This window comes from Ambystoma mexicanum, chromosome 2q (assembly GCF_040938575.1).
Source record: "Ambystoma mexicanum isolate Mex_15411 chromosome 2q, UKY_AmexF1_1, whole genome shotgun sequence".
Taxonomy (NCBI): Eukaryota; Metazoa; Chordata; class Amphibia; order Caudata; family Ambystomatidae; genus Ambystoma; species Ambystoma mexicanum.
This window is the reverse complement of record NC_090924.1, coordinates 113,870,077-113,890,114: the sequence shown is the minus strand read 5'-3', so window position 1 is coordinate 113,890,114 and position 20,038 is coordinate 113,870,077. Positions and strand designations below refer to the sequence as shown.

Below are 20,038 nucleotides of genomic sequence, written 5' to 3'. Positions count from 1 at the left end.
TGGCAAAGATAAGAGCGATCACTGGCTATGCCCTTCCCCATAACATCTTAATTCTAGTATTGGGAGATGTATCTGATGATGACACCTATCCCATGTCAGGGCCTAGAGCAGACCTGATTTCACACTTACTCATGACAGTGAGAATACCCAGGGTTCAATTTTGGAAAACCCAGGGACACAATCTCATATTGGTGGATTAAGATATGGAAGATAACAATGGAAAGAATATCAGCGCTAATGGCCGCCATAATACACAAATACACACGCAAATGGGCACCATTTCTGGAATATGTGAAGGATAGGGAATCCATAATCCACAGGCCGCAAATACTGGCAAAAACTGGTCCTTAGAATGAAGATGGCATTAGGGAAAGGAGCGGGATCACAGGAGATTGGGTTATTTTTGGAGTCAATATACCAAGCTTTGTCGGTTGGAAAGCCACGAGATGCAACCAGCATGTAAGCAAACGCAAGAGAAAATATTCTTTTTTTTCCACTTTTGCTCTAGTCTTTGTGTTTCGGGGGTAGTTCCCCTGAATCTTACATGACTTGAACATTCAGTTACCATAATGATTTTTTGGTGACTGTTGTGGAAGTTGTTACTGGGGAGGGGGAATTTGTGGAATGGCAAAATGATCTTTGAATGTAACATGCAACCGGTAGTTGCTTACGTTCTTGTGCGTGATGCACTTTTGTAAGATCCATTACAATAAAGATCGTATAAAAAAAAATGTAAGTGAGAAAGTGAGAGCAGGCGAATGAGTGAAGGAGGCAGTCAGGATGACTAGCGAGCAAGCAGGGAGCAGGAAAGAAGGAAAATATACAGTACAGAATTGAATTAAGAATGTGAGCGATTGGGTATGGCAGAAGGGCAATGTAGAGGGGAGGGTTAGACAAGCAAACCATGACAATTTAAGGGAGTCTGCTGCTGTACACCATGTGTAAATCCAACCCTTGGCCCCTAGCATTTTAACGCTGTCTGGTTGGGGCCTATGCACTCTGCGCCTCTGCAGTGAAACAACCTTGGAAGGAAGGCAACTGGAGAACGCTTGTGCCACAAGCCTGCTGCTACAAAGGCAAATGTCTCAACTCTCCCCCCTTTTATCAGTGATATTCTTCTTTGACTAATTGTGCCAACAATAAATGCCTAATATAGAGTTAATGCTGCCCCTCCATTTCACTCTCTTTGATAGGAATATAAGAGTGGATGCACTTGATACATTAGCATGATACTCGCTCACAGCTACCCCTATGGGCCAGTGCTCTCTGCTAAACTGTGACCCCCCCACCCCCAATTCAATAACCTCGATGCCAGGGTGGGGGCCAAACTTCAGAACGTATGTCTCAAGGGGGGGAGTTCATAAAAGAATTTGAAGACCACTGCTTTAGATTCACACATTTTAATTGACACAGATTCTCTTGGGATGGAAAACGCAGACCTAATACAATTGAATATAAAAAGAAAATTGGTGGTATGTAATGTTTATGGAATATGTCACTCCATAATAGGATAACAGGAGCTCTCCCATTAATATACAGAAAGCCTGTATATGATTCTACAAACATTTTAATGTGTTCAACTGAACCTTTACTTATTTGAAATGCATGGGCTATAAAATAAGAAGGAACATATTTAGCACCAATAACTTTATAAGGGTATATATGACATAATGGACTGGTTTTATGAATTGTTGGCCTCTTTTTGAGAATATTATACGTTCTACGAAACTGTAATCTATTCTCATTGGTGTGTTGAATAGAAATTTGTTCATTCAAATAAGAAATTTAGGATTGAAAAACTATGAACAGAGAAAAGGTATTTTCCTTACATGGAAATGCCGTTTTTAATTTTCCACAACCTTCCAAAATAGACAATCAAGGAGAACATGTAGTGTTACTACCAGAGTCACCTAAATGTGGCAGGTACACTATTCTAATGCCTTTTTTTTTTACAGCCAAGCAGGTACTCACAGAAAAGACTGCTGAGTGATGAGTCTGTAGAGTCGTTGGGGTACCAATGTGGGTCATGACTGGGAGAGGCAATCCAGTTCTGGTGTGGACTAGAGGAAGGAGAAGGAAGACTCTTTGAACTGTCACTCCCATTGAGCTTAGCAGGAGATAACGTTGCACCTTCACCTAGAAGTAGAAAAGTGTAATTATAGACACATGCACTATAAAAACATTGTATTTCAGGAATAACATGAAATACTGGAAATCCCACCCCCTGCATTTTTTTTGCACTTTCATTCACAACAGGCAAATTTCTTTAGGTGCTGGCCTATCGGGATCACCGGAATGCGGCTGAACCTCATAGTACAAGCCAGAGTTCCATCCAATGGCTGGCACCTTTACCCGAGACCGCCATCTACGTGCACCCCGGCCAGTGCCCTGCCCTACCCCGCCAAAACCAGGTGCACCAAGCTACACACAGTTCACAGCTGGGCCCGACATCCTGCATCATAGAAACATTTCTATGCCCTTCACTCCTGCAAACCAAATGTATGTCATGGATCTTTCTTTTGAAATTTGTTTTTAAATACTTAACACCTTGGGTCTAGGCTGCAGGGTGCAAACAACCACCAATTGCGGCAGCAAGCTGGATTGCAAGGTAACTGCGCCAGGACCCGGTGTTAAAGTCCTTGCTTCACAACGTCCTATAACTTGGGTCCCTGGCCTTTACTGGCCAATCCAGCCCACCTTCCCGCTGTTACTGCTAAAATGCAAAAAATATTTTTTTCTTGTAATACAAACAATCTTTGTAGCTAGCAGTTCTTGTAATTAAAAAGAAGCACTATCATCATATCATAAGGGTCATCACAACAGGCAGTACCACAGTTGAGGTCCCCTCTGTAGAAGGTGCAACCCATGCCACTGGCCAAGGCACATGAGCAACTCAGTTAGCATGATGAGTCTGATAAATACCTTCATACCTGTTAAGTTCCATTTTTCTTTGTTGGGAGAATTAGGCTGATTGTAGAGATTAGAATAGGGAGGTTTGCCACTTATGTGGCGTCTTGAGATGGGCCAATTAGCTTGGACAAAACCACTTTAAAAAAGTGTCAAAGAACAGTGTTTCGATCCTGTTTTAGCAAGAAGAAGTATGGCTTCCTTGCGACACCGGAATGGGTGAAACACTTCTTGTTTGCTCCAAATGCAGAGTATGTCCAATTCAAAAGCATGGGAGACCAATGAGGAAGTTGTTCTTGAGGACCAAAATTGGGAAAGCAGTACAATGCTTGGGTAAATTGTGAGAGACAGCCTCACTCGTCTCTAGAGTGGAAGTAGTGCCTTTTCACACAATGAAGATACCCAAGCTTACACACAGTGCGTCTTGATTCTATTAGAGAAACAGAGGTAAGCATTATACTTCTTTTCTGCTCTTCAGCAAAGATAAGTAGATTTTGCCTGTAGAGTGCTTTGTAGAAGCTAATTATCATTGTTATTGGCTAGACAGCGTGCTAATTAGCTGACAAGTACATGTCTGATCACATGCAGACGAATGTGCAGTGTTTTGCAGCGTTTTTCTCCCATGTTACGATTCTTATAATAAGAGCGCAAGGCACATGGCAGCACATCAGGTCATGTCCGGGTTCGCTTTAACAGTAGTGGGAGAATGTTATGATTGACTTTCCTTCCTATGCATTTATCCTGAGTGTATGTAAGGAGTGATGTCATGTTTGGAATGTGAGCTGAAGGACTGGAATGCTTATGTGTAAATAGAGTTCCACCTAGGGGAGTTGAAAGATGCGAGCCTGGGTGGTGGGAGCCAGCGAGTTCCTATGTCTGTACTTCCTAATCTCCTATGTACTTGATGAGACCTGATGGACTGAGGTACCTGAATAAAGCAACCTGTTCTACATGGCAGTTTGACAGCGTATACTTTAAGCATATTACCTGAGATCCTGTCATAACATTTTGGTGACGAAGATGGGACGAATCCACGCGTGCAAAGCACAATGGAATGCAGTTTTAAACAAACTTGAGGATTTGCAGTTTTTAGCGTTGCATCCATGAAAAGGCAACATGGACTTTTAGGTTTTGGGATTTACAAAAAGTCATGTTGGTTGGTGATTAAGCATGCACATGTGTATGAGGTGTGGGTAGGGCCCTGCCCACACCGTGAAGTTCTATTTTTTAGTTGTAACCATTTTAAGCGACTGCAGTGCTTGGTTCAATGGTGAGAGACTGTTGCACAGGTTGTGGAGATGCAGAGTGTGCATGCAGCCACGGGAGTTGTGTGCGTGTGCAGTGACTAGTTGTGGCTGGTCAAGAGACTCTGCAGAGTTGTGATGTGTAGTGATCAGTGATGGTCTGGTCAAGAGACTCTGTTCCAGAGTCTGTGGTGATGCAGGGGGTATGAAGCCACGGAAGTTGTATTTGTGTATGGACCAGTGGTGGGCTAGTCAGGAGAGACTGTGGAGCTGTGATGTGTAATGACCAGTGGTGGCTGGACGTGTGACTCTGATGCAGAGTTTGCTGGTGATGCCGATGTGTCTGCATCCCATTTAGGATTTATTTTGTTACTGTTCAACTTTGGAGTTACTTCTGGAATCAGCCCGGATTAGTTTTTGGGTGGTTCTGGGAGTCTGGGCAACCCCAACATCTTTGTGGCAGTGTCCAGCTGGTTAAGTTTAGTGCTTAGTTTTGTGGGCTCAGGGTTTCTGGTCAACAATTTGAGGCAGTGTACTTGCGGTTTGGTTGACCGGTGGGTAATTTTGTTGCTAGTGTGTATGTATGTGTGTGTGTGTGTGTGTGTGTGTTTTGGGAATGGTTCGGGTTAGTGTGTGTGTGTTTTAGGTGTGGTGGAAGTATGCGCCTGATCCTTTTGAGCTTTGGTTGTATGGTCTGTTTCAGTAGGTTAGAGATGTTTTCTTGTAGGCGCTGTAGCGGGCCACGTGCCAGCCCATATAGGAGGCCGTTAGTATTCAGGTGTGGCAGACCTGAGGTTCGCCAGTGGCGGTGGTGGACAGGAGGTGTTAAGTTTTCTAGGATGGTTTGGGTTTCGTAGTTTGGTAACCCAGAGGGGCAGGTTTAGTTCTCCAGTGTGGCAGGCTGGTGACTTGCCAGTGGCAGTGTTGGGTGGAAGGTGTCTAAGTTTTGTTGAGAGGGTAGTGTTTGGTAGCAATGTCGGTGTGGTGCCGTTACTGGGAAGTTTGTTACGCCCATTTGGTCAGCCATTCCCTTGGTTATCTAGTTTGTTCTTGGTGCCAGAGGTTTCACAGTTGTGCTTGTTGTGTGTTGTGCTGTATGATTGTGATGGGTGTATGTTTTACCGTAACGGAAGGAGGTGTTCAGGTGGTTCTGATTGCAAGGTGTGTTGAGACGTATTTGTCTGTGTGGTGTGCTTGTTGTGGTAACAGAAGTAGGTGTTGTGATGGACTTTCCTTCCTGTTTATTTATCCTGCTTGTATGAGGTGTATGTAAGGAGTGATGTCATGTGTGGAATGTGAGCTGAAGGACTGGAATGTTTATGTGTGAATACAGTTCCACCCAGGGCAGTTGAAAGATGTGAGCCTGGGTGGTGGGAGCCAGTGGGTTCCTATGTCTGTACTTCCTAATCTCCTATGTACCTGATGACACCTGACAAACTGAACTACCTGAATAAAGCAACCTGTTCTACATGGCGGTTTGACAGCCTATCCTTTAAGCATATTACCTGAGATCCTGTCATAACAGAGAAGTATAGAGAGCGGACGGGGTGCGTGGGCTCTTCAGCTCCCTTTAGGAGACCTGCCCGCTTTCTCAAAGATACAGTGACATGAGCCCGAGCTTTGTGTTCAGGTCACAAGATCACCCGTACTTTGGGAGCTCTAGAGGAACATTGCGCAATAATGACTCTGCACCCTATTTAGTGCAGGAACCGGAACGCGCGTGCAAAAATTGCTCCCGATCACTGCTCCGTGGAGAACATTATATATTAAGGCTCCCACAGTTTCAAGCTGAGCACAACGCAATTTCAGACAGAAGAGCTGAGAGGCTTCACTATACACAGCTACAGAGGTGTATAAAGATAGCTTTGGCACTGCATGATTACAGAGCTCAGGCGGCCTCCCGCGGGTGTGTAATTCAGCCTGCCAGTTCAGGCATAAGGCACAGAACACAGTGATTGCAGTACACAGCCTGGCATTGAAGAAGACTGCTGGAGCGAGGGCAGCAAGAAGCTGGGAGCAGGGATCTCTGTGTCAACTTTAAGAAGGTCCACAGACACTCTTTGATAGATACAATGGCCCAAATGCAAGACAGGATCAACACACTGGAGGCCATGTTTGGGAAGAGCAATGAGCAAAAGAGGGAGGATGGGGACTATGGGGAGGAGCGGTTTGGGAGCAAGCCAGATGGCCATCATCTCAAGCCAGTTGATGTGTTCCAGTAGTTCCTGCCGTGACCAAACTCCATGAACACTGTGGTTTTCCAGTGTAGCCCGCTATCCCTCTAGAGACGAGTCTGTGGTAATGGTGATATCTGGGGGCAGCTGCCCACTAACAGGTTGGCATCTGTCCTCCCCCATGAGAAGTCCTGGTGAAGTTGTTGTGGTATGCTGACTGGAGCCGGTTGGGAGCCCGTCTCCCGATTCCACGAGGCTGAGAAATGTAGCTGCATCCTCATCTTGAGCCTTGTGTTTGGTATCGCCAAGAGGCAGGCTACCATTATTGAGAGCAGGCGCTGTTACCACCATGCCGAGGTTACTGGTCTGCTGAGAAAATGCCCCATGGACTTCTTGATGGCCGTGATCTTGTCCTCTGAGGGGGAAGATCTTTTCCACCCTTGTATCCCAAATTAGCCCCAGGAATGTTAAGGACTGTGTGGGAAGTAACTGGGACTTCCCGAGGTTGATGGAGAACCCCAATTCGTATAGCATGTGCATAAGTGTGGCAGTTGTGTGCTGGGCTTCTTTGGGTGACTCCGCTCGGACGAGCCAGTCGAGGTATTGTTAAGTGTGGTTGCCCTCTGACCTGAGAAGTACCGATACAGCATTCATTAAACTTGTAAAGATTAATGACGTGTTCTTGCGATATTATATAAAGCTGTATTCTAAGGCAGACACCTGCACGGAAGAGAGATGAAATCATATTTGCAAGGTATCCCTCTCCCCTCCCGGTTCTCCCCAAGGAAGTAAAGACAACGCTAGATAGTCCGATATCTATTGCGAAGATAACTAACGCGATCAGTATACTTGCATCCGGTAAGGTTCCTGGGCCCGATGGGCTGGGTATAGAATTCTACAAGACCTATGGTGATATTTTGGCTGCGCAATTGCTGAATCTATGGGAAGAAACATTAGCAACTGGCCAGCTACCGCCTACAATCACAGAGGCAATTATCTCAGTGCTACCCAAACCGGGCAAAACTACAACGGAACTCTCTTCTTAACGCCCGCTCTCACTGATGAACACTGATGTCCAGATATGTTCTAAAGTATTGGCAAATAGAATACTTCCACATATGACTTTTCTTATACATCCAGATCAGTTGGGGTTTATCCCAACTAAGTCAACAGCTCTCAATCAACAATGTCTTTTTGGTATAATGTTAATGTTAAAGGACATTTGTACCGCACACTATCACCACCAAAGTGGTCCCCTGACGCTCTGTCGGCTCTGAAAATGGAGGGAGAGGGGGTGGGTTAGTGGGAATAAGCTGGAAAAGTGCAAGAGAGCAGGGATGTGCTGTTGGCAGCCTCAGCCCGGTGGGTCCGTTGGCTGGGCTTGGGGTGTTTTACGGTTGGTAGTCGTCGTGTGCTGTTGTGCAAGTCTATGTGTGGTTTGTTTTGTTGTTACATTGTTGAGAAGCTTGTGCCGATTGCTGCGTTTAAGGCTAGTGGTTGTGTTAGGTTAGAGTTTGAGAGGTGTATGCAGAAGGATGAAATTGTTAGTTGGTTGGTTAGTTGGCATTGCTGTCCTTGTAATTATGGGATTCCATCTAGGTGCGGTACATGCTGACATTCATATTTTTATCTAGATGGGGTGCAAGCTAAAGTTCAGAATTCTATATGAGTGTGGCACATGCTAATCATCATATTTGTATCTAGATGCGGTGCAAGCTAGAGTTCAGAGTTCTAGGTGTGGTGCATATTAAGAATCACATTTTATCTAGATGCAGCGCAATCTAAAGTTCAGAGTTCCTTACGAGTGTGGCACATGCTAACAGTCACATTTCTATCTAGATGCAGCGCAAGCCAAAGTTCAGAATTATACGTTTTAGTGTGTGTTGACAATCAAATTTCTATCTAGATGCGGCGCAAGCTAAAGTTCAGAGTTCCTTACGAGTGTGGCACATGCTAACAATCACATTTCTATCTAGATGCGATGCAAGCTAAAGTTCAGAGTTCCTTACGAGTGTGGCACATGCTAACAATCACATTTCTATCTAGATGCGGCGCAAGCTAAAGTTCAGAGTTCCTTATGAGTGTGGCACATGCTAACAATCATATTTCTATCTAGATGCGGCGCAAGCTAAAGTTAAGAGTCCTGAGTGTGGTGCATATTAAGAATCACATTTCTATCTAAATGCGGTGCAAGCTAAAGTTCAGAATTCCATACTAGTGTGGCACTAGCTAACTTGGCAAGTAAGTTAATATGCATCACAAAGCAACATTTACAATCCATTTATGGTGGGCACAAGTCTTCCTAAGTATGGATTGTTTAAGACTATGGCAGTCTACGTTATGGAGGGTAAGGTAGAGTGGCAGGGGCTTTCTGGAGTAGAGTAATTGCTCTACACCTAACCCATGCCGCACTCACAGTTTTGTTGGTGTCTGCTGGCTTCCTTAGCTTCCCCTGCAGACACATCTTGGAGCCGCCAATGTCGGAGCCGCCCTTGGCCTTGGGGCCCTTTCCCGTGGGGGCTGCCGGGCAGGGGGCTTCCCAGGGAGGATTCAAGATATGGGGAGGAGGGCCAATCACGGGGTCGGGTCTGGTCGGGAGGAGGGATGGAAGAAGGAAATGGAGCTTGGGGGCTGCAGGGGGAGCGGGCCTCGGCTCTGCTGGGTTACCCTTGGCGAAATGGGGGGAAGCCAGGCCCAGGAGGGTCATTGGCCCTGCGCACTCACCTGCCTCTGCTCACGGTGTAAAAGGAGCATGCAGGGAGGCGCCGCTGGTTATACCAGCCAAAGTTTTCAGCCCTGGAACCAATCACAGGGTCGGGGGCCGGTCGGGAGGAGGGAGGGAAGAAGAAAATGTAGCTTGGGGGCTGCAATCCTGTGTTAATAGCACAGATTCATCCACAGGCTCAATTGGTGGCAATATCACTCGACGCCGAGAAGGCTTTCGACTGTGTCTTGGAATTATTTGTTTGAGGTACTTAATCATTTCGGATTTGGGGGAAAACTGTCAAATGTGTAAGATTATTGTATGCAAATCCAACAGCCAGAGTCGGGTCTAATGGGGTTTTTCACAGAAATTCACATTAGAACGAGGAATGAGACAGAAGTGCCCATTTTCACCATTGCCATTTGTGCTTACAATAGAACCGTTGGCAAATGAGGATACGGCATGCACGCAGGGCGATACATATATAGCTGCCCCACCCCAGATTAGATTACTATATGCAGATGACAATTTATTGTATATAAGGAACCCTGAATTACATTTGGGATCAGTAAAGGATGAAGTGGCTACATTTACTAACTACTCAGGATATAAAATTAACATGCCAAAATCTGAACTATTTCCACTCACGGATAGCACTAATAGGCCGACTGACCTTAAGTGGCTTAGACGGACCCCAACAGCCTTTAAATATCTAGGGGGGATAGTAGCGCACACTCAGCAGGCACTATATGATAAAAAACATGCAACCTATATTAAAGTCGCTTGTTTTGTTCCTCCCCACCCTTTCTGCACCCCTCTCCCACACCTTTTGTTTTTCTCCGGCTCTACCAGAAATGTCGTCAGGCCTAGTACGGTAGTTAATTTCACATCCTTACTGTTCATGGCCTGTAAGAATGTGGTTGTATTTTCCCTTGTTCCCTCCCTTGCCTTGAAGCGCTTTGAAACACATTGTGTATAGGCGCTATATAAATAAACGATCATATCATATCATAATGCCCACTCCGTAAAAGTGGAACTTTGGAGGAGGTCCTCGATATCCATATTTGACAGAGTATCCTAGCTTAAAATGGTGGTAGTGCCAAAGCTTATATATTATTTTTCAACCATCCCAATTTGGCCGGGTAGAGCCTGCTTTGTGATGCTTAGATCCCTTGCAGTGCAGTTTGTATGTGGGGTGGAGTACCTCACATCTGCTGGGAATGTCTTACATAGCCCTATGAACAGGGAGGATTGGCGGCCCCTGACTTTGAATTGTATTACATGGTCGCTAGGGCACATTATGCAGGATACAGGTACACGACATCTCCAGGGCCAGTACACACTGATCTAGAGTGATAGGGAGGCTCCCCCCCACAGATCTTAAGGCAGTTATCCTAGATGATCGTTACACAGACTTGAGTACATTTGATCCAGTATGCACAACATTAAGGGCTTGGGCCAGACTGTTTAAGCGCCTGGAAATAACGGTTCCACATAACGGCAAGATTGGACTATGGAACTGCCCTCCCCTCCCCGCCACATATGACACGGATAAACAGAAAGCCTGGGGTACGAGAAGAGAAATGGACCGCTGAGAACTTTTTCCCAGAGGTAGGTTTATGACCCAAGATGAATTTACAGAAAAATTGGGGACGGGCCCGGTCCAGCTGCTGCAGTACTTTTGTGTGCGGGCTGCAGCATGCAGTAGCTGGTCATTGTTCCTGATAGAGCCTGAGTAATGTGAAACTATTGAGGTGATAACATCAATAGATAGACCAAGAGGGTAGGTTTCACGGCTCTAAACAGCAGTGCAGGCTGCTCAGCCCACCCGCTTAACAGCAAGGGCAAAGTGGGAGAGGGATACTAATGAAAGTATAGATGATGCAAAATGGTACAGATGTTGCCTTTTAACAAGGGAAGTAGCACAAAATGCGTGATTGAGACTCATCTAATTCAAAGTTCTGAATCAATTACACTATACTCCTGCAAAGGTGGCACATTTCTTTCTGAGTGCTGAAGATAAATGCATGAAATGTGACCATGAGAATGCAGATTTGTTTCATATGTTTTGTAGGTGCCCCTTAGTAGCACAGTTCTGGCAGATGGTCACGGAAGCCTTGCACGATATGGTAGGGATACCACCTACACTTCTCCCACTCAAATACTTGCTGGGTGATATCGGAAAAAAGTCCAAACTGAAGCGAAAATGATTCAGTGTATCCTGTATTATTGCAAAAAAAATGCATACTATGCAAATGGAAATCGAAAACTGAACCCACACATGACGAATGGCTCAGGGAGTTGACATATGTGAATGAAAAAGAAGGGGGATATGCAATGCCTCTACCTGTAACAAGTCGACCTAAGAAGATCTGGGGACCCTTTTGTGAATACGTGGAGGAAATGTCGGATAACATTTAATTCAGTACTTATGTAATTGCAAAGATGTTGAAGTGAACGAACCAACACTATGTATCATCACGGTTTGTAACACAGGGTTGCAGGACCCGAGTTCTGGCAATCTACTCGTCTGCTTAAATAGAATTTAAGGGGGGGGTGCTTTAAGACCTGCTGTGGAGCTGTATACGAAGCAAGCAGTTACCTATGCCGATTTTGGGACTGAACTCGGGGATACTTCAATCTCATGGATTTGGCTACCGGAGAATACACATTTTTAAATAGATTACTCTTGCTTCCCCAGGGAGCACCGAATGTGCTAATCCAAATGGAAATGTACTCGTGCCTTATAGATAATGTGGAGTCTATGAAGCCAATTCTGTATTGGTTGTGACTATGGCATACTCCTGTTCATGTAAAATATTGGTATGTGATGAGTTTAGAAGGAGGTACAAGTCTACCATTGGTTGCACATTGTGAAAAAGTCTTTGCGATCTGGACTAGCATGACCTATGGTTGTGCCCTGCACACATTACTAAAGCTATGTCTACCCGAATTAAAAGAAAATCACTTGTAGTCCATAATAGGAAGAATACGGAAGAAGCCTGTTGTAAATTGAAATTGGGCCCAAGCTACCTCAGGAGTAAACAGGATTTTGGATTTGTAGGATATCTTGACCATGTAAATCTCCCGTTTGCTTGTGCATTAGTTCTCAATTTTAGTATGGGCACTAAGTTGGCCTCATTTAGCCCTTTATATAGCACCAGTTAGCAGACTATGACTCATTTTCTATTGTTTTGTTTGCGGATCAAGGGCCTGAGAGCACTTTATCTAAAGCCTATCCTATGCACTGCAGGAATTCGCACAATTCAAGAAGTGTTCTGTAGAAGAACTGAGGTTCTGGATAATGATTATAGGGTTACCAAAAGTATCCATTGGTCTTGGTTGCTAAGACCCAATGTGGAGTTGTGGACAAGCTTGTGAATTGGCTTTGTCCATTTCCCTAATGTAACTTGAACTGATGGTTACTTTATGCCTGTTGCCATTTGATTGTTTCAAACTATATACTTTTGGGGCTGCGAGTTCACTCTCCCTGTTGTTTTTCCCCCCTTATATGCTCATTTATTTGCTGATTTGATTGCTAATTTTAATGACATGATTGTCATTGTATCATTTTTTCTTATGAAGACATTTTTATACAAACTGTATTATTGGAATTCGGCAAATAATGAATGAGTTATGAATTGTAATGTACAATTTCTTTTAATGATCATGTTTTGCATACTTGTTCATGTAATTGGTTTAATTGATTACTTTAATTGATTACTCAAACCATACCTTAAGAAAAAACTTTGAGGCACCTCCTTCTACCACTTAGCTGCAAAAACCTGGAACAACATCCCAAAAGAAATAAGAAACACTGAAGATCACCTAAAATTCAGGAAATCACTAAAAACCTGGCTCTTCAACACCACAGATTAAACCTGGAAAACAAAAAACGGAAAAAGGATGACTAAATCGGAAAGGACACAGACCTTTCTGACCTGAGAGGGCAACCCCCACGGCAACTGGACGGGTGACACTGGATAGACTGCAACACAGGCGGCACGCACGGAAACTGAGTCAACTACCCCAGACAATCGCACCAACACTTTCGTCCGCCCCTTAGTTACCGCCAGGCACCACAGTCATGTGGAATTGTCGAGATATCGGCAATCACCACACACTACCTGAGAGGTTGCCATTGGCAGGTGCAATGGCCACAAGAGTATGAAGGAAGGATAAGGGGACCCGTGAGAGAGCGTGGTAGAGGTGGGGGCCAGAGGAGCAAGGAACCTACATCCCAGTCGGACCCAGATCAGAACAGAGCCGCATCAGGGGAGAACACGCAAGACGAGCGCCTCAACTCGGGATAGAGACGCAAACTAACCAACCCTACTAACAATTTCCCTTTCTGCATACACCTCTAAAACTCCAAACCAAACACAACCAAAACCTACAGCACAACAAATCGCACAAACTTCACTACATCGCAACAACAAAACAATAACACACAGTCTTGCACAACAGTACACGACGACTACCGACAGCAAACACCCCAGGCCCAGCCAACGGACCCACCGGGCTGAGGCCGCTAACAGCACATCACTGCTCTCTTGCACTTTTCCTGCTTCCTCCCACTAACTCAATTACCCCTCCTCTTTCAGAGCCACAAGAGCGCCAGGGGACCACTCCGGTGGTGATAGTGCGCGGTACAAATATCCTTTAACATTAACATTAACGTATATTGCAACATTTTTGATGTCTTCGCGCCAAATAAAAGTGATTTTGACTGACTGATCAAACCAGTCTTCAGATCGAGGACTCGAAGGGGGCAACTGTTTTATCACAGGCCTCCTTGAATGCCCTGGTAATCTATCAATCTGACATATTTCTGCAATGGCAGAGACCGATGTTATCCAATGGGAATTTCTGTCCAGTGACCAAAGTAACAGGGATTTCACTGGTGTAAATGTCATGGGAGGTCTGTCTGAAACAGGTGGTTTTATCAGTGAATCCATAGGACAACAGGCTGCAGACTCAGAGAAGCAGATGATTCAACAAGACCATTGTGGTGACCGACAACATGTGCCCGCAAAAGTTATTGTTTTACTCTTATTGTCAGGATGGCAAATTAACTATGCATCTACAGATCAATAAAATACACACTTACTTGTCTCAATGTTATGATCCTAAGATACATGAAACCTAGGAACCTAGTAAGGCCCACAGTATATCCTTCCCACAGAGACCATTACTCCTCTAGCATCGTTATCAATCTCAAGAATATAGGGTCCATCAAGTTCCTTGATGCAGTTCTAGGTTCATAAAGGACAGGTACCTTGGGAAACTGCTAGGCTAGGAAATATACCTCTTCCCAGGGCTGCATCACTCATTAACTCTCCTCTAAGTCTCAGGGATATAGCAGCTAGAATGTTTCGTGAACGGACATCAAGGGATATAGTGCCAAGCTCACTCACTATCTGGCATTGTGGCTTGCAAGAATATAGAACCCAGCTTGCTACGCACTGTGGCTTACAGCAATTTAGCATACATCTCTCTAAGACACTGTGGGCTTCCAAGAGATAGTGCCACAACTCGTTCTGTATCTGAAATAAAGAAATGCAGAAGAGACAACATATCTATTAGAGCCACTGTTACTCGTACAGTATCCAACTTCTTCTAAAACATACTAGATCCTCTACAGATGCCTCATCTTTGAAAGATTCGCCCAGCAGTAACTAAACATTTATGAAGGAATGTGCTTGGATGCATCAAAAAATAAAGTGATACATTTCACCAAAGATGTATAAGAAACGGTGCCCTTGTAACTAAGTTCAACCAGTAGTGTTTTGTAAATGCATGCACAGTCGACACAAGTTGGAACGCTGCAGACTTCCTGGATCATACCTCACTAAGAAAAGTAGTTGTAGCTGCTTCATCCATAGTGGAATGTGACAATCTCCTCCAGGGGAAGCTTGTGCGCTGCTTCATATCAAAACCTGATGCAGGCAAGTATCCATATGGAGATGGTATGTTTGGTCACAGCCACCACTCAGGATGCATGGGCAAAAAGCATAAACAGTTGTTGAGTGTTCATTCTGTGTAGCCTTTCCTCATCCTTATAAGATGGCGTGGGGGGTGTGCTTTGTAAAAACTTTGTAAGGCTTGGCAGCTGACAGACTACACCTCACTTCTGACTCTGAACCTGATCAATATTATGTCCACCAGAAAGTATGTTTTCTGATTGAGGAAATTGAAATCGCACCTATACATTGGCTTGAAAGGTGGAACCACCATTTTTGCCAAGACTAAATTCAGGCCATATTGTGCCTGGATGCATGATGCTTGAGAATACTGGATGACTGCATCACGATCTGGATGTCGATGTCAAAGAACAAACAATAAAGCAGCCTGGTAGTTTCATTGACAAATGTGCAATATCCAGCACCCTAGACACTTATGCCGACAAAGGGGATATCTACAGCTGGCTACACCGCCTTCAAAAACACAACCATCTACAGGAATAAAGCTTGCTTGTACTTTGCCCTCGAGCCCCAACCAGGAGGTATAGAACCTATTTAGCGAGATCAGGACCTTGAAATGTTAGGCGTTCTGAAGCCAAGCATCAAGCTGATGGTTGCATTTGTCTAGGTGGCAGGTCATACCCACTTCATAACAGGTCAGGAAACCATGGAATCCTTCAACATACTCTTTGGCTGAGATTGTGCAAGTGTGCTTACCAAACTCTCTGTGACCACCTTTAGAACATAGGGAATGTTGAGGGCATGCACACGTCAATAGGGAGTTGCATGGGATCAGCAAGGCATCACCAAGAGCATCCATTTTGATGAATTCCCTGGAGCAGAACTGGATGCATTTCTGAATGCCATGGGTTGCAAATAAATCTACCTGTGGATGCAAGTACGGGTTGGAAACATAGGTAGGGTGGTTTTCCAAAATAAACCATAGGGGTGGATTTTGGAAACCAACCTATTATGGTGAACAGAGACCCTAAAGTCTAGCCAAACCCAATCAAGGTAGGTAGCAGAGCCGCAAGGCTTACACTTAGGAGATGTCTGTGAGGTATTACCCAAATTGACCTTTTCAAATTGACCTTTTGTCCTAATGGACCTAATAATGGTGGTTCTAATTGACCTTCTGCACAATTGACATTTATTCTTGTTGGGATTTTTAGAGCGCACTACAGCCCACAGGCATCGAGGCGCTGTAAGGAAATTTACAAAGACATGCTTGAGGGTTACAGGAAGCGGCCCAGGGACAGATGCGTAAAGACATTTGATAAATTACAGTTACTCATAGGTTACATTACATAGTACAGCGGGTGCATAGCATAGTGTGGCAAACACATTCATAATACATTAGATGGGCTAGGGGATGGTTACATATGCAGTATATAGCTCTTTGGGACGGGCCCTTTCAGACCAACAGCCTAGTTTTAATGGCCTTGCGGAAGACTGCATGAGAGTTGATCGACCTGATCTAGGCTGGGAGGGTGTTCTAGAAGGTTGCAGCCATGGTTGGGAAGCTGGAGCCACCAGCAAGCACTCTGCGTGTGTGAGGAACAGTAATACGGTTAGCATAAGCGGACCTCGAGGGCCTCGATGCTGTCTGTTTGGTGATCCTCTGTGCTAGGTACATGGGTGCCAGGCCGTGAAGACATTTATGTGTAAGGGCAAGTGTTTTGAAGACAATCCTTTCCTTAATGGGTAGCCAGTGTACCTGCCTCCTGACCCCCAAAATGTGTTCCCTGCATGAGATGCCTGTTGCGGCCCTTAAGGAATTATTCTGTGCTATCTGGAGTTCAGCCAGATATTTTTGGGAGGTACCAACAAAGAGGGCATTGCAATAGTCCAACCTCGAGCCAATGATGGCCCTGGCTATGGTGATGCAGTTCTGTTGGGACAGGAATGGCCTAACAGCATTGATCAATTTAGAGTGATGGGCTGCAGAGGCGATAGCATTGACCTGCCTATCCATGGTAAGGCTAAGTTCAAGATACACGCCCAGTGTCTTGATTGCCCGAGACACTGTGATGGAGATGTTGTCAATGGTGAATGAACGATACTCCTTGTCAAGTTTACCCAGTGTGGATGGGGATCCAACCAGCAGAAGTTCTGCTTTCTCACAATTGAGTCAAAGCCAGTTATCTGCCATCCATGATTGAATTGGGGAGTAAATGGAGTTGAGGGTGTTCATATCAGTTGGATAGTCACCCGAGAGTTGAATGAGAACCTGGGTGTCATCTGCATAGTTGGTATATGAGATGTCCAGGGCGTTAAGGATTCTGAACAGGGGCCTGGTGAAGAGGTTATAAAGAGTGGGGGCTATGCAGGAGCCCTGTGGGACGCCACATTTGATAGCACTGGGGATGGCACTGGAAGAGTCAGAGAAAACCTTCATCACTCTCTCCTGAAAGGAGGTTTTCCATTCACATGCCTTCGGGGAGAAGTTGGCTGTGAAGGAAAGATGGTGGCATAAGGTTTTATGATCCACCAGATCAAAGGCCACTGAGAGGTCTAAGAGGAGGAGGAGCGCAGGCTTGACTGAGTCGGTCAGGTCATGCATTTGATTTTTTAGGTCACTTAGTGCCATTTTGGTGCAATGTCGTGGTCGAAAGCCAGACTGGCGTAATCCAAGAAGGTGGTTGTCCTCAATGAATTTTTGAACTTTAAGGTAGGCTGCTTTGTCCAAAATCTTTAGCAAGAAGAGGTGGTGATGGGTCTGTAGTTCCCTGGGATCAGTGGGTCAAGAGATGTTTTTTTTTAGGAGCGGTGGAACCCAGGCTTCCTTTAGGGAAGTCAGTACATGGGACGACTGGAAGGAAGAATTGATGAAGGCAGTGAGGAAGGGGGCGAGGGCTTGGGCACAGTCCCTGATGTGTGCCGGGCAAGCGTCACCTTTACAGTTGGACGGCTTGATGGACTTTATGAGGGCGATGACTTCAGATTCGCTCACGTCAGAGAATTCAAACTTTGGCACCTGGCTGGAGGTGGTGACAGCTGTGGGCGTCGTAGGACAGGAGGCTAGTAGCGAGGATACCGTTTTTTGGTGAGCTAGGATTTTGGTATGGAGACTCCAGCTCCCTTAATATAGCGAAGATTTCCTTTGTCCCAGAGTTGGCGTTGTTAATCCTAGTGTTGAATGATGGTATCCAGTGATTCCCTGGAATATAAAGCATTGAATGCAAAAGCCTCGAAAAAAATGCATCTAAAAAAAAATTTTTTTGGGAGGTAACGTTTTTTTTAATTAATATGGGTTGTAAGGGGTAAAAAAAACGGGCTATGGGTAGACCCCCCCCCCATTAAAAAAATGGAGAAAAAAAATTCTTGCATTTTTTTAATACTTTTTTTTTAAGGCTTTTTTTTGATGCATTTTATTTTCGAGGCTTTCGCATTGGATGCTTTGGATGTCGAGGCTATCACTAGGAACCTTGAATGATGCAGCTTTGGCCTGTGTGATGGCTGTTTTATATTCTCTAGCAATGGCCTTAAAGGCTGCTTTGGAGGCTTCATTGGGGTTTCTCTTCCAGGTGGCAAGCGACACCCTCTTTTTGGTGCAAAGGTCCATGAGTTCTTGTGAAAACCAGGCCTTGGAGTGCTTGGTTTTCTTCACTTTTTTAGAGGTGAGGGGAGAGATGGTGTCTACTGCAAGGGTTATGATCTGGTTAAAAGTACTGGCTAGGAGGACAGGATCATTGGGGAACGGGGGCTGGAGAGCTGGTACGAGTAGGTGGGGTAGGAGATTATCTTTAGCCAACTTCTTCGAGCTCCTAGAGAGTGTGGCAGGGAGATGTTGGTAGGCTTAGATGGTCCCGTGGAAGTGTCGATGTGAAAGTTAATACAGAAGTGGTCAGACCAAGGGATAAGGGAGATGTCAGGGAGGAGAATGGGGCAATTATGTTGTGCAACCCAGTCATGGGTACGTCCTTGAATATGTGTTGTCTTGGTAATGGCTTGGATAAACCCTAGTGTGGCTAGTGCTTTTTGTAGGGCGGAGGTTTTAGCATTGTTGGTGGCATCTAGCCCAAGATTGCGGTCACCCATTAATACTACTTTGGTCGTTTTTTTAAGGTTGTCTGATAGTGTGTGGACAAGGACCTCTTGGAAGTCAGTGGATGGGCCCGGTGGGCGGTACACAAGATGGAAGGCAATGGTGGAATTGGGTGAGATCTTTGATGAGGAGGTATTCTGTGTTGTGTCCTAGTTTACCTTGAATTCTTCTAATGTCAAGTGTGTCCTTAGCAATGATGGCCACACCCCCCCCCCCTTTGGCCCATCCGATTCTGCCTAAAGATGGTGTAACCAGTAGGGACGGCAAGGGAGAGGGCATGGTCCGAGGTGTCTTGTAGCCAGGTCTCATAGAGAAAGAGAAGGTCGAGCTTATCCTTAATGATGAGGTCATGCACATCAAGTGTGTGAGCTGGGAATCGAGCGGGAGTTAACCAGGGCACATTTAAGCTGGGTAGAGGAGAGGCTCGATGGGGTGGCCGAGGAGGAAGATTGTGCGGCTCATAGTCAATGGTCGTAGCAGGTGGGGCAACAGGCAGTGGAATATCAGCATCATCATTAGCAGGCAGTGTAACATTAGCAGCATCATTGACAAACATTAATGGGGGGGGTAGCAGGCGGTGTAACATCAGCAGCATCATCATCCTCGACCAACATTAATGGGGGGCCACAGCAGTGTAACATCAACAACATCAGGCAGTGTAAAAGCATTGGTACAGAGAGAATTTACAGGATGAGCTCTAGTTAATGCATCAGCCTACGCACCGGTGGGAGTTGCAGAGCTGGTGGCTATTTGGGTGGCTCTGGACTTGTGCACAATGGCCGGTTGCGGGTCGAGGGCCCGCGTATCAGAGCAAGGTATTGCCTTTGAAGTGTTTGTGGATGCTCGGAAGTCCGTAACTACGCGCAGTAGAGCCTCAGGTTGCAAAGTTGTCATACAGACTGGAGACTACGTGGGAGACTGGCAGGAGTGCTCCGTTGTTGTGTTTGTTATGGGGTCAGAAGCACCTGGAGGCAGTGATTCTGCAATGAGAAAGCTGT

At 45.3% G+C, this 20,038-nt stretch overlaps 1 protein-coding gene across 2 annotated transcripts in view; it reads right to left on the bottom strand.

Moving 5' to 3' along the window:
* Positions 1–20,038, bottom strand: part of CRAMP1 (cramped chromatin regulator homolog 1) — a 1,760,184-nt gene that overhangs the window by 216,756 nt on the left and 1,523,390 nt on the right. For both annotated transcript variants that reach the window (XM_069646975.1, XM_069646973.1), the window contains exon 19: positions 1,972–2,136. In XM_069646975.1, the coding sequence (XP_069503076.1) occupies positions 1,972–2,136 (165 nt within the window). The remainder of the gene's footprint in view (positions 1–1,971; positions 2,137–20,038) is intronic.